This window comes from Typopeltis vanoorti, chromosome 1, assembly GCF_054136105.1.
Source record: "Typopeltis vanoorti isolate ZY-2024b chromosome 1, IOZ_Tvanoo_1.0, whole genome shotgun sequence".
NCBI lineage: Eukaryota > Metazoa > Arthropoda > Arachnida > Uropygi > Thelyphonidae > Typopeltis > Typopeltis vanoorti.
Window position 1 is genome coordinate 9,601,095 of NC_143549.1, and position 15,788 is coordinate 9,616,882.

General features: G+C 40.3%; 1 protein-coding gene across 1 annotated transcript in view; it reads left to right on the plus strand.

The window, feature by feature from the left end:
- The window catches only part of LOC150109772 (uncharacterized), a 42,214-nt gene that overhangs the window by 14,015 nt on the left and 12,411 nt on the right, over nt 1-15,788 (plus strand). The window contains exon 2 of the mRNA XM_090409366.1: nt 11,120-11,255. Within this exon, the coding sequence (XP_090265492.1) occupies nt 11,120-11,255 (136 nt within the window). The remainder of the gene's footprint in view (nt 1-11,119; nt 11,256-15,788) is intronic.

Sequence of the window (15,788 nt, forward strand, 5' to 3'; positions counted from 1 at the left end):
AAGAAAACTAAGATATTACGAATTTTCTTTAACACCTATTTTTTTTTCTCTTTACATATTTTCATTTTTTTAAAAATTCCTTCATCGTTTGCGATGTTTGTTTACAAAGCATCCTATTTCGTTCTCAGTGATCTTTAGCGTTAACTTCCCTTTTCCACGTACTTGTAATCTATTGGTATTGTCATTTATGTTAAGTCTCATAATAAATACCCTATCCTTTGTCTATTTTATTAATAATCTTTGTCTCTAGAAATCAATTCCGTGTTATCCTTGTATATTATGTGATTAACTTATAGTCCTCTTTTAGCATTTCACGGCAACCGCCTGGTCATTGTATATAGCCTGATCCAAATGTAGTTTCGCCACTGAAAACGAGGATAAAATTTAAGATGCAAACAGTGGAAGGCAATGTTGGTCTATTTAGTGAACATTGCCTATTCTAAAAATGTCTTGTATGCGTCTTAAATTTTCGGTGACGTTTAATTCATCTTTTCTGTTCTATTATCTCAAAATCTAGTGAACAGAATACTAGTAACTAGTAACATTACTGGCTTAACGGGTGAAGCAAAAGCTTTTCATATTCCCGGCTATCTTAATAGAGACTGTGAGTAGAAAGAGTTTATGAGCTAATTGCTCGCCCTCAGCAGGCTAGGAGATTAATCCTCAGTGAGGGGTTTGAGGATGGCTTTAGGTCTTTTGTGCTTCGAGTAGTCCATAGCATCATAGTCAGCAGCCAGTTGGATCAGTCTGTTAGGGTGCACAGTTGCCTTTGAAAAGAATTTGGTTGCTATAGTCTGCATGAAGGTGTAGATATAGGGGACCTCCGTGTCCCGGTGCAGTCGGACAGTTCGGACGAACCATGGAGCGCCCAGGATCATTCTGAGACACTTGTTCTGAATGCGTTGTAATTTAATGATATTTGAGTTTGAAGTATGGCTCCAGGCCGGTGAGGCATAGGTGAGTATTGGACGAACCATCAGTTTATATATGAGAAGTTTGATTCTGGTGCTCAGCTTACTGTTTCTGTTTATTAGCGGATAGAGCTGGGCTATGGTTTTTGACGTGTTTACACAGAGAGTCTTGATATGGGAGTTGAAAGTCAGTTTTCTGTCCATTACTACACCAAGATATTTGATCTCTGTTTTCCACTGAATTTTTGTGTTAAACAGGAGAATATCTTCATTAGGAAGCACTGATCTTCTAGAGAATAAGACGGCTACGCTCTTCTGAGGGTTCACCTGGAGTCGCCATTTGGCAAAATATTGTTCTATTTGTAGTAGGTTTTCTTGCAGTTTCTTGATGGCTAAATGAGGCTTTAATGATCTGGCCAATATCGCCGTGTCATCAGCGTAAAGAGCTTTAATTGAAGATAATGGGTTGTGTGGGATATCATGCAAGTATAAGGAGAATAAGATCGGTGCTAATAAGGATCCTTGTGGAACTCCAGCCAAGATGTGTTTCTGTGCAGACACTACTCCACTTAATCTCACTTGCATGCGCCTATCGCAGAGGTATGTCTTGATGAGTTGAATGATTCCGATTGGGACACCGGATGATATAAGCTTGTATAGCAAACCATAATGCCAAACCTTGTCAAATGCACTGGCTAAGTCTAGGAAAACAGCCCCAGTGCATTGACGCCAGTTAAAACCTGTAATGATATGTTCCACCAATCTGTGTATTTGTTGAGTGGTACTATGCAACTGTCTGAAGCCAAACTGCTCCTCAGGCAGGATGTTTAACTGGAGTACTGAATCTTGAAGCCTAGTAAGAATTACCTTCTCAGCAATTTTTCCGAGATTAGAGATGAGACTGATTGGTCTGTAATTTTGTGGCAGAGTGGGATCCTTTCCAGATTTATGAATTGGTATTATGTACGCCAGTTTCCAGTAGGAAGGGAAATACTTGTAGTGAAGTATGGAGTTGATTATGTTTGCTAAATGAACAATAGCTTTGCGAGGTAGAAGTTTTATAACTTTGTTGGAGATGCCGTCGGGTCCAGGAGCCTTTTTATTTTTGAATTTCTGAACAATAGCATATATTTCAGCAGGCGAGGTGGGTGTGATTTGAGTGGATTGTGTGGGAGCAGAATTGAGCGAATATCTGACATTACGGTGTATCTTGTAAATATGACTAATGTCAAGGTGGTCGTAGGCAGGTTTGCACTGTTTTTCAAGATGATTCGCTATTGCCTCGGCTTTTTCAGCATCAGTGTGGATGAGGCCTAAATCTGTTTGTAGAGGGGGAAGAGGTTTGTTTTTGTTCTTGATCTTACGGATAAGATTCCATACAGAGTGGTTATCAGTGGAGATGGAGGTCAGTTTTTCTTCCCTGAGTTGAGATCTATGAGTTGCGAGTGCATCTCTCACTGCAGAATTTAACCTATTTAAGATCCGCTTGTCTTGTGGTGCCCTAGTGTTGTGGTATCTTTTCCTAGCCCTGTTTTTTTCCCTAATCAGATTCATAATATCTTCGGGCAGATGGTTGGGTTTGTGGGTAGTTACAGGGGTAGTAACTGCTGCACAGGCTGCTGTGATCTGTTCTGTTAGATTTTTGACAGCTATCTCAATTTCCTCTTTTGATTTAATGATGGGAACAGGACCAATATATTTTGGAAGCATCTTGGAGAGCCTTTCCCAGGGAATAAATGAGTGAGGGGGTGGAGATAATTTTTCAAGATTTCCTAATTTTAATCGTATTGGGTTATGATCTGATGATAAATCATTGATTGTCATTAAATTGTATTGGAGTCTAATGTGCTGCAGTATGGCAATGTCCAATACATCAGCCCTACCATAAGTGTTGTGATGGGTGGGATCAGCAGGGCCTATTACATGAAGGTTGTTGAAATCAGCATAGTTCTGTAGTATCTGTCCATTTTTGTTAGTGGAGTGGCTATTCCAGGTAGGATGTTTGGCATTTAGATCCCCTGCCACAATGGTAGGCTCTCCAGTATCAAATATGGCATTCAAGTCAGAAGATAGTAATGATTTTTGTGGTGGATGGTATGCTGCAAAAATTTTTAATTTGCCTACTGAGCTCGTGAGAATCTCAATGCCAGTGACCTCAAGAGTGGAGGTAGGAGGAAGGTTTATGGAGTGATGTGCGATAAAGTTCTTGATGAAAATTGCTGTGCCTCCACCTCTGTGGGTTGATCTGTCAGTTCTATATGATTGATATCCGTAGATTTTGGGATTGTCTGCTGGTCTTAGATGTGTTTCGTTTAGTAATAGAACATCTGGCCGATGCCTATGGACAAAATTTTTAAGTTCTAGGATCTTATTTCTTAAGCCGTTGGCATTCCAGGCTATTATCTCTAAGGATTCTGGTTTTAATTTTTTACTGTTCATTAGTGAGCGCTGAAATGATGACTTGGGTGTCTTTGAGGAATCTGTTAGTAGAACTTTGTGAAGGATTAGATCTGCTGAAATCTAATAGCATATTTGCCAGGGACGCGGTGATGATAGCTGTCAAATTTGGGCGTGAAGCTGGCTGTTCTAGGGATGTCTGTTTAGGGCGGGTTACATCCGCATATGACCTGGACTGCCTTTTTAGAGTTGTTTTTTGAGGGAACTCAGTTTTCGGCAGATGGGCTTCTGAATCTTTATTCTGAACTTTAGGAGACTGTGAAGTAGCTGCAGATGTAGGTGAGCTAATGGAAGGAGAGAATGTTCCCTCTTCTGACCTCCTATTACGTGGATTATGTAAACATCCTTTGTAGTTGGATGTGTGAGGGCCGCCGCAATTGGCACATTTAGCCGGGGTAGATTTTGGTTTAGAGCAGGTGTTCGTTGGGTGACCAACCCCACACTTCAGACACTTGAACTCTGCCCTGCACATTTTCTGGGCATGCCCAAATTTTTGACATCTGTGGCATTGCCCAGTAGAAGCTCTCTTCCTTAACGGTTCTACCGAGATTTTCAATCCACAGATGGTTGTCAAGTCATATATGTGTTTGTGGGCTTGACTGATTTCGATCAGCACCAGTGGCATTGGAGTCTTGTCCCTCCGGGTCATTCTGCTGACCTTGATTGGTGGTAAATCATTCGAGTGCAGATCCGCAATGATTTCATCTATGGAGACATCCTCAGGTACGCCTCTGATTACAATCTTAAGATTTTTTTCGGAGCCGAGCGAATAAGTATGGTACTGGACCCCTCTAGAATTCAGTTCTGCTGTCAACCTACGGTAGTCTGAGACAGTGTTGGGGTGGATTTTGACACCATCTGTGATATTCTTTGCATTGTTGTACGAAATCTTTAGGTTGTACATCATGTTCTTTATTGTCATCCATTTTTTCTTCTCACGCAGGATAATCGGGGGGATCTTTTCCCTTGCGGAGGTAGGAGAGTCTGCAGCAGAGCCATCTTCTACTACAACATCCATTATTGGTGATTCAGAGGTCGCGGTTTTTCGCTTTTTGCTTGCGCGAACCTCCTGAAAATTAGCATCAGCATGGTCAGTGCGGGAATGATCATCAGCCGCCGCTGATTCCTCAGCAGCGCCGCCCTGAAGCAGTTCAAGAAGCTGAGCATCGTCAGCATCAACCTCTTGGATTTCATGAACTACTACCTTGCCAGGCCATTTTGTGTGGAGCAGATTTCCAATGTGCTTGAAAATGGCCAGGAGCTGTTTAAAGGTGAGGTCCTCGTACGGTACATCTGTGGTTGGATCCGCAAGTTGTTCTGCGGAGCAGTGCATGCTGTCCATTTCCACCGCACTATGGTAATAGACAGTTTCTATAACACAATGGCGATGCTGATGGCAGTAAGCCTAGCGTATCGCCGTTGTTTTAGAAAGAAAAGGTTAACTTACCTACTAGATAAAGCACTGAGGAAAATATGTGACTAATTATGGTAGCAAGCAATTAACTACTAACCCTAATGATTAAGCATAACTATAAATCGCTAAAAACATATCAAACCCGATTATAATTCACTATCAATAATACACGACACTGAACACTACAACACGAGCCGCCATCTTTTTTTTTTTTTTTTTTCTTTTTTTTTTTTCTTTTTTTTTACATACTCGTACCTTTCTGAATGCTGTATTATAAATCACTGTTAGAAACGCTCTCTGAACAGAATACAGCATCGCACACTTTTTTTATACGCCACCTGACTCTTTCACATTCTTTTTTTAGTCTTTAATTTACTGAAGCAGTCTCTAATATTAGGTTTTCGAGAGAAGACTCGCAGTTTATTTTTATAACAGTTGCCATCAGTATCATTCTGTTTTTCAGTATTGGATTCAATGCCTTGGAAATCTTGTAGTATTACCTCTTTACTGAATTGCTCGTGTCTCCAGTTTATGTCCTACTGTTATGTTTTTACCTTGTCTTTGTTTTTGATGGTGGATCAGTCATCTCCATAGGAACTTGGTATATTTTGGTTTTCACTTCTTATTCTCAGTAACCCCTTTTCTAATTTCATTTCTATTATTTTATATCATTGTCCTCCCATCATTTTTGTTTTCATTTTGTTGTATGTTCTGTGACCGTCCGCTTCAATTTTTTTCTTCGGTAACACTTCCGCTAGCGAAACTTTCTCAGACTTTCTCAATGAATTACTTTCTCAGAAAGTAATTCATTTTCCACTCAAATAATTCTTGGTCATGGAAGTTTCGATAATGGTGGTCAGAAAGGCATTTATTGAAGCCCATGTTTAGCTGTTTTAACGTTTCCTGCATTAGCAGAGATCGCAGCAGAACTAAGAAGAGCACTTGTCAGTTTTGCTGCGATCCACAAATTCCGGTTTGATTCGTTTCTGCATATATTACTGCCAATTTAGAAAGTTGCGGAGTTGGCTTTAATTAGGAGGTTCCTGAGACCAACGAGGACAGCATGCACATTGTCTGATCATTGCATGTGTTGTCCAGCATTTTCTGAATTTTCGGAAAGGAAGTTCTTTTATCTACAACCGGATAACCTCTTGCTAAATAAACGAACTATTTCGCATCTCAATGCACCTGTTAACGAGTATCGCAGAAGGCAGTACAAATAATCTTCACATGGAATCGCCGTTCGAATTCATCTGTGAATGGTCATTAATTACCGTTCTTGTCTGTGAAATGCGGAATAATTCGATGTAGCATTCAGTGTTGGTTTCTTGCTCTTCATTTGTATAATTCGATATAATCGATATCAACTGCAGTTTGTGTAGACAGTTTTTCGCACAGCAGGTGGCGTTTCGTTGCAGCCGAATTTGAGAATTCAAGTGAAATTTGTAGAGAGAATTTCTATACAAACTTTTGATGCCATTTTTAATAACACGTCCACTGCGGTTCCGATTTCCTGTCCACTTACTACATACTGGAAAGCAAACTTTTGTAAATGTCTGCTTGGATCGCATTCTGCATGTCCATACAATTTCTGGAAGAAAACCATTTACATTTTTAAGTCTAACGAATAAACAGGGACAGGAATAAAGATACACCTCTTGCCCATCATTACCTATTCGTGATATTTAAGATTTTCTGTTTCTGTCAGGAGGATAAAGAACAGAAGTGTTTATTCAAGTTGGAGAGGAAATCTTCTAAGTGGGAGAATTTTAGCATTGCAATCGAGATGTGAGATTAACGAGACAGTTACGACATGAAGGGAAAGATTAAAATGGAAAACCAAAAGTATTTCAGGATGTTCATTCTCTTATTATTATGCTGTTTTGGAGTCATGAGCGAAGAAAATGGGGAAAATAATTCAGTTATCACATATTGAGAAGAAAACCGCAATGGTCACGATAACGGTTTGGTTACTGAACGTTCTTCACATCCGAAGGCACTTAGCGAAGGAAGAAAGAACGAGAAATGTAATTTTACTGCACCCGATGTTTGTGGCTGCTCAGATCCCCCATGAGACTCGCGACATGACCACAAACGTTTTTTCCTTTATTTTGTTTCTCTCCTGAGGAATGATAAATGGCTCGTGGCATGCTATTCTCCGTTGTGTAGGTCTCCTACGGACCGAGGCAAGCTGCTGAATTTGGTCTCGGATATCACCTGTTATTATACTTCGGTTACGGGAGGTACTTCCTTGGTAAAGGAAGACAAATGATTTAAGCGGGAAATTTATTACCAACACGCACAAACGTCAGTGTTTGTAATGTAATAAAACTGCTTTTTTTTAAATTTTTCTCTCAAAACAGTGCTTTTTTCTTTTCCTGGAATTAAATGAATTAATTTGCATTTCCTAAACGCTTTCCCAATTTCACGAAGTCCTCTAAATCATCTTTCTGAACTCGGCACAAAAGTATGCAGTTTGCAGATTCGTACACGACTCCACTCAGCTCGGAGTTTCCGCAGGCTTTTCCGGACTCTCCAGCACAAAAAACCCTGAAATATAATGCTGTGAAAGTTTTCTCTTCGTTGAGTAACCTTTCTTTCGAACATCTTATCTGTGCGTGTGCTTTAAGCATACTGAAAAAACAATCCTACTTACCTACGCAAGTGCTACTTTTCTTCTTCCTGTGTCTTTCTCGAAAGTTTGACAGCTTAACTAACAGCTGAGCGTTCTCCCTCCTTTCGCTAGAGAATAAGTCGATGTTTACCAATGTGACCTTCCTGTTCAATAAGATATTATGACACTCAATTTTTTTCCTTTCCTCCTTCGCTTGTCTCCGTACAAGATTAATTAGCCAATTATTTCGTAAAGTGAAAGACGTCTGATATTCTGGTGTTTATTTTGCTTAGCGTCATTAGCAAACAGGTTGATATGAAGGCAGCGCGCACTAAACGACTTTAGTTGTGGATGCTAATGTTAAAATGGAATTTCGAACAAATGTTTATTTTGTATTTTATATTACTTGCGAATATCTTTTAAAGCAATGTGGTGAGTATTATTATAAAGAACAGCAAAAAAAGGACAAGCGTCTTATTATTACCATCCTATTCGAAATGCATTACACTACATATTTAATTTCAGTAATTTTATAATATTCAGTTTCTTCTTTTTATTATTAAATTTATCCACTGTGGACTTCCTGTTCTGGCGTAATATCTAGGAAGTGGTGTGGTTCGTCTCTAAAATGTGCAATAGGATGATAGAAACATGCTAATGTGTTTAAGTATGAAATGTGTTGATGGAATCATTAACTCGTGAATTCAGAAGAGTATCGGAAAGATACTCTTCTGAATCCCCCCCTCCCTCTCTTATATATAATAAATTGTACATGCCATTGGTTGTAGGGAGAAAACAAAAACGTTTAAAATCTCAGCACAGTGCATGGAAAACGTCAGACTTGAAGCAATGTTAATCTTGAAATTCGTATTCTGTTTGTATTTGTTGGGTTACAGTTTCAGACTGAAGACAGATGGAGTGAAGATCAAGTTGATTCAGTAAGTTTGAAACTTAAACGAAGTGCGTTCTGATGAACAAAATTCAGCGCTGTTAGGGAGGGTGGGTTTGGGATGCACTTCCCCAAATCAGTATTCCACAGTTAGGAAAATGTTAGAACTTTGTGTTCAACTATAAATCTATCTAGAAAGAAGGCAAGTTTTTGGAATCTGGGGAACAGAACCAACGGTGTCATTTATACGAAATAAGATGGAATGCTGTTCGTACATCTTCGCAGACTGTCCATGTATAGATTCACAAGCGTTCGGTAAGAGATGCTACCATAATAATTGTTATGGTTTTATTTTCTACTTTCTGTTTCTCGCCTCGTACTTTAAAAGAAAGATGTAACAGGAAAATCAAATGGCAAAATATTAAGCGAGTCAACGGCTTTAATCAAAAATTAAAATTTGAAAGAAAAAAAAAATAGTGCTCCTGAGATTGTCTTTTGACAAGGAATTCAGCTTCCAGTGTTTCAATGTTATCATAAAAACGAAAGTTTTCGTTAAGATCAGTAGACGATTATCAATGAACTAAACTAGGAATCAGTAACAGAAAAAATTAAAATATCAACATAAATGGATGGAACACATTGAAAGAATGAAAACAGAAAGATTACCAAAACAAACTGTAAATTACAAACCATTAGGAAAACGAAAACCAGGACGTCTTCTTAAAAGATTCAACAATGATTTCTAAGGCCCGAAAAGGCCAGTCTAGGCCTAAATCTTTGACAGGCATGATGTGATCAGACGAGTTTAGCTATTAGCATACATCACAGTTTAGTTATCAAATGTTTTAGCTATATATATTTACGTTGATGCATTTAGAAGCATTTTAAAGGAACGGGCTCTTCATGAGAACAGTTGATTAGCTTTTCTGTTGATAACATGGCAGCTGTTAGCCTGTCTAGCATAAAGAAATTCTGACCAACCTAATTTCTGTAGAAAACGTTGACGCAACGAGATCGTCGTCGTCTGAGAAGGCGTCAAACAGCTGTAAAAAAACAAACTACTTGATAGAATGACTTGCAATTTCACATAGATGCTTATGACAGATGTATCGAATTAGAAAAGGAAAATAATCTTGCCGATAGTGTTGCTATCTCTGGTCGAGGCCGAGAACTTTTCAGACCACTCCCGTTATTCAGTTTTGACGATTTCGTCTTATTTCATCAAAACGATGTTTCTCTCGTGCATCCACTCCAAAAATAGCATGCATGCTAGTCGTTGTCATCGTACAAGAAAAGGCACTTCGTAACAGACATGCAGATTCCGACAGAACTCGACAATAACACGGAAGTTGTTTTTCTGATGCGACATACACGTTCGATGCGATGAGTAGGCAAAGTGTTCGCTCTGCCAGTGAATGATGAGTTTGTGCGCACGTATACACATAATTTCATTGTTACTTCCTTAGTCATTAACTGATTAACGACTTCTTTCTTCTATTGATTTAGCTGCACGCTGAGCGGCCATTTATTTCGACCAACAGTCAGATAATGCAACACAGCGCAAACGCTGTTTATGGCATCGAAAAGGAAAGACATCTGTTGTATCAAGGACTTAATTGGCGAATAAACTGCGTCAGTATGGAGAAAGTGCAATTTATTCAGTTGTCAACCTTTCCGATATGCAACGACATTAGTCTCACTTTTGTTTTCATTGACGTGGTGAATGAAATTGTCCATAAACAGAATGGACAGCAACTTTCGCAATTAGTTATTCACCTAAATCATTATTCAAAAAACTATTTAGGACGAGTAAGATCCCCGATTTGTTAAGCTTCAGACCTCATCTGCCACTGCTTGGTTGTGATCGCCTCTTTTGACGGGGGAAACTGAAGTTAAAGGTAGAGGTGGTGATAACGAAACAAATTGTGGATTAGAAGTAATATACTGCTGTGTACTCTCCGAGAGTATATAAATCAAGAATTTGACGATTTATTCGGGAAGTCATCGTAGCTTGTGATAATCCAGCGATGAGCTTTGGTTGTGTAACTGAGTCAGTTAATACCCAAAATGCTGTTAGTACCCTTTCGTGAAATATTAATTTGCATAAAAATCGTTAGTTTTTGTGTGTGGATCCAACTTTATGCAATATTGTCGTGCGTGAGAATAACCTACTTCAAAACATTCCTTACCTAGGATGGGTTAAGTAATCCTCTTTTCTTGGTCTGGAGACCAAGCATTGAGTCCTTATTCGAGCAACTTCAGGACTGCAATAAGCAGTATGCTTATTGCCGTCTTGAAGTTGCTCGAATAAGGACTGCTGCTTATGGACGTCACTTCCATCCAACAATTATCTACCATCTAGCGATTCGCATGCATCCATAGCCATGGTGAGATTCTCATCCGCAGTTCGCTGGTCGGAGAAGGGAGTTGCTGTTCATTCATCCAACCGTAAAGTAGGGAGAATAAGGAAATGGACGGTCATAACTTGAGAATGAATAAGAACTATTCAGGCTTTTCACGTGCGCGGGGGGGATTGAATTAGTTACATCGAAGTCTTTAGAACACTGCTGTTTTTATGTTGTGCTCCGGTTTTATCTTAAGAGATGACCATCCTCGAGCACATTTTGTATCGTTAGGTTCATTTCAACGCACAGTCAGAATTGAGTCATTTGTAGAGTGCATGGGATTGGCTTCTTAGATGGTTCGTCTCCTTGTGAGCGGACGAAGTAGTTCGTGTTTCTGTAATATTTTTGTATCATTTTACTGAAATGAGATTCCAATGGAATAGCACATGCGACATGCCTTTTAAGTGTTTAACATTTGTTTTCTTGCAGGTTTTCTGTGCGTTGTCTCTGGGCAGCAATGTCAGCAGTCCGAAATAGAGAAATGCATGCGTATGATGGAAGTGATGGGGACTGACAATGATATGACAACCGCTTACACGGAAAAGGAGCTGGACTCCATTTGTGAGTACGTGTTTTCACTTACCTTTTTCATTTATTAGGAATACGTTGTGCGTTCCGCTTTTTATTAATTTCTCTTTACCTTTTCTTCATACCTTCCCCCCCCCCCCGTAATGTATTATATCGTTTTGTTTTCTTTCATTTCTTTACGAAGGTGCCATAAACGTTTCTATTTGGAACAGTTGTGTGAAGAATTCCTGTTCCAAATAGAAATAGAAATTCCACTGCTGTTCTAATGGAATGAAGTTTGCCGAGTACGACGCGTACTCGGCAAACTTCATTCCAGTAGAACAGCAGTGATTAAGTATATTTCATTAAGTATGGGGAAAAATGAACGAATAATGCAATATTCTCTCTCTCGCTTACCGTCTTGTTAAAAGTATTTCTTTCTTCGCTTACAGAATCGTTGATAATTTGAAAAGTCACTGCGACTCTTAAGTCACAGACTTCTACATAATTCATGTTGGGACACAGCTGTAAAATATTTTGAGTTAAGTGCATTTAGACGCATCTTTTAACTTGAAGTGCGCCACTCGTACCGCGTGCACAATCTGAAGATTGCGAAAGTGGTAGCCTCGGATGAGTCTTCCACTCTGAATAAAACTTGTTGTCTCAGTATTCTATCCCCGCATTTACACCTTCTTAGTACTGCTTTTGTCTTTTTTAATTCTTAAATCAAATATTTTTTTGAACCCCGATGCTTTCCGACTGGAAGTGCAAATCCAGAATTCCTTGATTGGCTGCTTGGAAATTTGAACTGTTTCGTTTCGAAACGAGAAGGAACGTGTGAATATATTTCATCCGGGAAAGTTCCTTGATGTTGTCCATACAATTCTTTCTCTTTTCCAAACATTGCAATATTTAATTACGATGGTTCATCTGCTCTCATAATGCGTCAACTTCTTAGTAAATGCTTCTAAGTAACACGCATTGCTCTCACACTTTCCTATTACTTGCTATTAGTGGGATTGCCCTACCTGCAAATAATTCAAAGAAATTTGTTTGCCTCCTTTCTTCCTAATAATCCAAGCATCACATTGGGAGTAAAAAAAACATTGCTTTAAGAATTCTAACTTTCGTGGACTTGACAAAATTATGAAAAGATAGATGTTGATAAGTTTAACATATTTTTGACCAATAGCTATCCTTTTTTAAAATTTATCTTCGCATTTACTGTTTTTTATTCTGGATTATAGTGAACGATCATGTTCAACTACTCCTATTTTATTTCCTCAATCAAAAATTCACCCAAATTATCAGAAGCCACCACTTTTACTGATATTTAAATTCATCGCGACTGTTTTTTGCTTTCCCTCTTAACTGACAATCAACGACTCAAGTTCAACTTTCTACCATCATTATGGCCGTAATTTGAATACTCAATGTTTTACTCTTAATTACTGCTGAGTTTTTATCCAAACCATTCCTATTCAAACGTATTCACTATAACTATTAGTAGATTCGCCAATAGACTTCCCCTACCTTGAACACCGTCCGTTTCTTGAAAAAGGTTTACCGTAGTTTCTTGTCCACGAGTTTCCTTGTGGCATCTTCCATTGCTTGCATCAGCTCGGTTTCCACTATCATAGATTCAAAACTGAACTGTCTTCCTTCACATTCTTATTCAGGGTCATCTTTCTTATACAAGTTTTCTAATCCTTTCCATTTTTTTTTCACTTCAAACCTTTTTTCAGATTAAATCTTATTCAGAGGAGAGGCTCTGGAACTGTTGACCTGGATGAGGGGTGGAAGCTCTACTACTCTGGTGTGAGCCCAACAATGTCTGCTAAGGAGGGTGTGGGGATAATCGTAAGCTCCCGGCTGTCAGACTGTGTTGCTGAGTGGGGGGACGGGTATGTGTGTTAAGGCTCCAGATGAAAAACCACAACTTGGTTTTGATGCAAGCTTATGCCCCTAATCTGGAGTCAGAATACTCTGCCTTTCTAGAGGAAGTGGATGCTGCTTTTGATAGGGTGGCAGACATGGAATTCAGTTCTGCTAATGGGAGACTTCAATGCATATGTTGGAACAGATGACCAGACGTGGAGATGTGTGGTTGGGAGGAACGGAGATCCTGACCTTAACGCGAATGGGTTGAAATTATTGGACTTCTGCTGTACTTACAGCTTGTCCATATTGAATACCTTCTTCCAGCACAGAGAAGTACATCAGTATACCTGGTACAGGGATACACTTGGACAAAGGTCTTTGACTTATTTATAGTCTTAGCAGACCTATTTTCTTCAGTGCTGGACGTTCGTGTGAAGAGAGGGGCAGAACTGTCAACTGACCACCACCTTGTCTGCACACTAGAGCTTCAGGAACCAGATGCTATCGTCAACGCTGGTAGACCTAAGCAGCTATATCGCGTGAAATGGGAGGCACTGGAAAATGAGGCTGTGAGGAAGAATTTTGCAGATGACATTTCCTCCAGGTTCAAAGAGTTTCGCAAGCATACTGCAGATGTTGAGGAGGAGTGGGATCTGTTCAGAACTGCGGTTACTGCCTCTGCACTCTCATGCTGTGGCAGAAAGCAGCTCAGCGTGGCGACGGGCAGCGAGAAAAGGACACCTACCTAACATGGCTTACGGTTAGGTCACCTGAGATGCGTTTCCGTACATTGAGGCACGAAACGCTTAGGCAGTAAAGACAGCAAAGCAGAAAGCTTGGGAATCCTTTAGAGAAAGATTAGCCTCATCATATGCAAATGCAAACAAAGTATTCTGGCAGACCATCTGCCGCCTTCGAGGAGAAAATCGTGCATAGCAAGGGCAGTTAAGGCCTCTAATGGTGCACGTTTAACAACCGAGAAGGATATCCTCCACAGATGGAGGGAATACGTTGAGATCCTTCTTAATCCAGGTGGTCCAGCAGTTGTGGACATCCAAGAGGTGCAGATCGGGGAGATGACTAGTCTCACAGCAAAAGAGGCCCATTTAGCAATAAAATCGCTAAAATCAAGCAAGTCTGCTGGTGATTATGAAATTTGGCTCGAAATGCTAAAAGCTCTAAATCGAGACGGCGTTCTTTGGCTGACTCGAGTGTGTCAGGCTGCTTGGATATCTGGACGAGCACCAAAGCAATGGCAGACAAGCATAATAATACCAGCCTTCAAGAAGGGAGACCAGAGAGATTGCAGCATATCGTGGCATCTCTCTGCTCAGCCTGCCTGGGAAAGTATATGCTACGTGCTTGGATAGAGAAGGTGCAGGAGCATAGTTGAGTCAAAGTTACAGGAAGAACAATGTGGCTTTCGTCCTGGTAGAAGCACAACTGACCAAATCTTCGCTTTAAGGCAAGTCTTCGAGAAATCTTAGGAATATGCCAAGAATGTCTACACATATTTTGTGGACTTGGAGAAGGCATATGACCGGTTTCCGTGGGATACGCTTTGGCAAGTAGTACAGGAGTATGGAGTGGATGGCCAACTATTAGCTGGCATCAAGTCCCTGTATGAATGCCCAGAGTTTTGTGTCATGGTAAACAGCACAAATTCTGAACCTTTCAGTCTCCGTTGGACTCCGCCAAGGGTGTGGATGATGGTTCTGGATGACCTAGTTCTGCTTAGCTCTTCCACAGATGACCTCCAATAGACCCTGGATAGGTTTGTAGCTGTTTGTGCAGAAGCTGGAATGAAGATCATTGTGGCCAAATCTGAAACATTTGTCGTCTCAAGACAAGTATCCCAGTGCATTCTACATGTGAATGGAGTCCCACTGAGGCAGGTGGAGAAGTTTTAATACCTTGGGTCCATATTCACGAGTGATGGAAAGTGGGATGTAGTGCTAGATACTGGGATTGGCTCAGCAAGCGCAATATTGCGGGAGCTTGGTCGTTCGGTAGTATTGAAGAGGAGTTAAGCCAGAAGGAAAAGCTGGCTGTATTCAATACAGTCTATGTCCCCATCCTCACCTATAGTTATGAGAGTTGGGTAATGAATTAAAGAATGCGGGCATGAATCCAAGCGGTTGAAATTAGGTTCCTGCGAGGGGTTGCGGGGATGACAAGACTCGACAGGGTCAGAAGCTCTGCAATTCGGGAAACCCTCAATACTCAACCGTTGCTTCTCCGTGTTGAGAGATCACAGTTGGTACGGGCACCTGGTCAGAATCCCACAAGAAAGGCTTCCCCCAGCAGGCCCGCTTTTCCAAGCCAGAGTGTGGGAGGCTACCTGGAAGGCCAAGGACTCGCTGGATAGATTATATTGTGTGGACACTTTTGGGAGTTCCACCAGAACACCTGAGCTTGGTGGCGGAGTATCGCGATCATTGGAAGTTCCTCTTGCAGCTACTGCCCCCACAACCCAATTAGGAAAGGCGGGCCTTGAAGATGTATATATGTATCTTATTCCGAATCTAGGTATAAAAGTTCTTGTAACGTAATCTTTCAAAACTGATCTTTTGTACTTCCTGTGATGTTATTTTTCAAACCTGCATTGTTCTCTTTTCTTTTAGATCGTTTCCTTTATTTTGCCGCCTGTGTGTGAAAATCTGCATCAGTTTCATTCTGTTTCCTGGAAGTTTTAGTTTTCTTTCTTGTA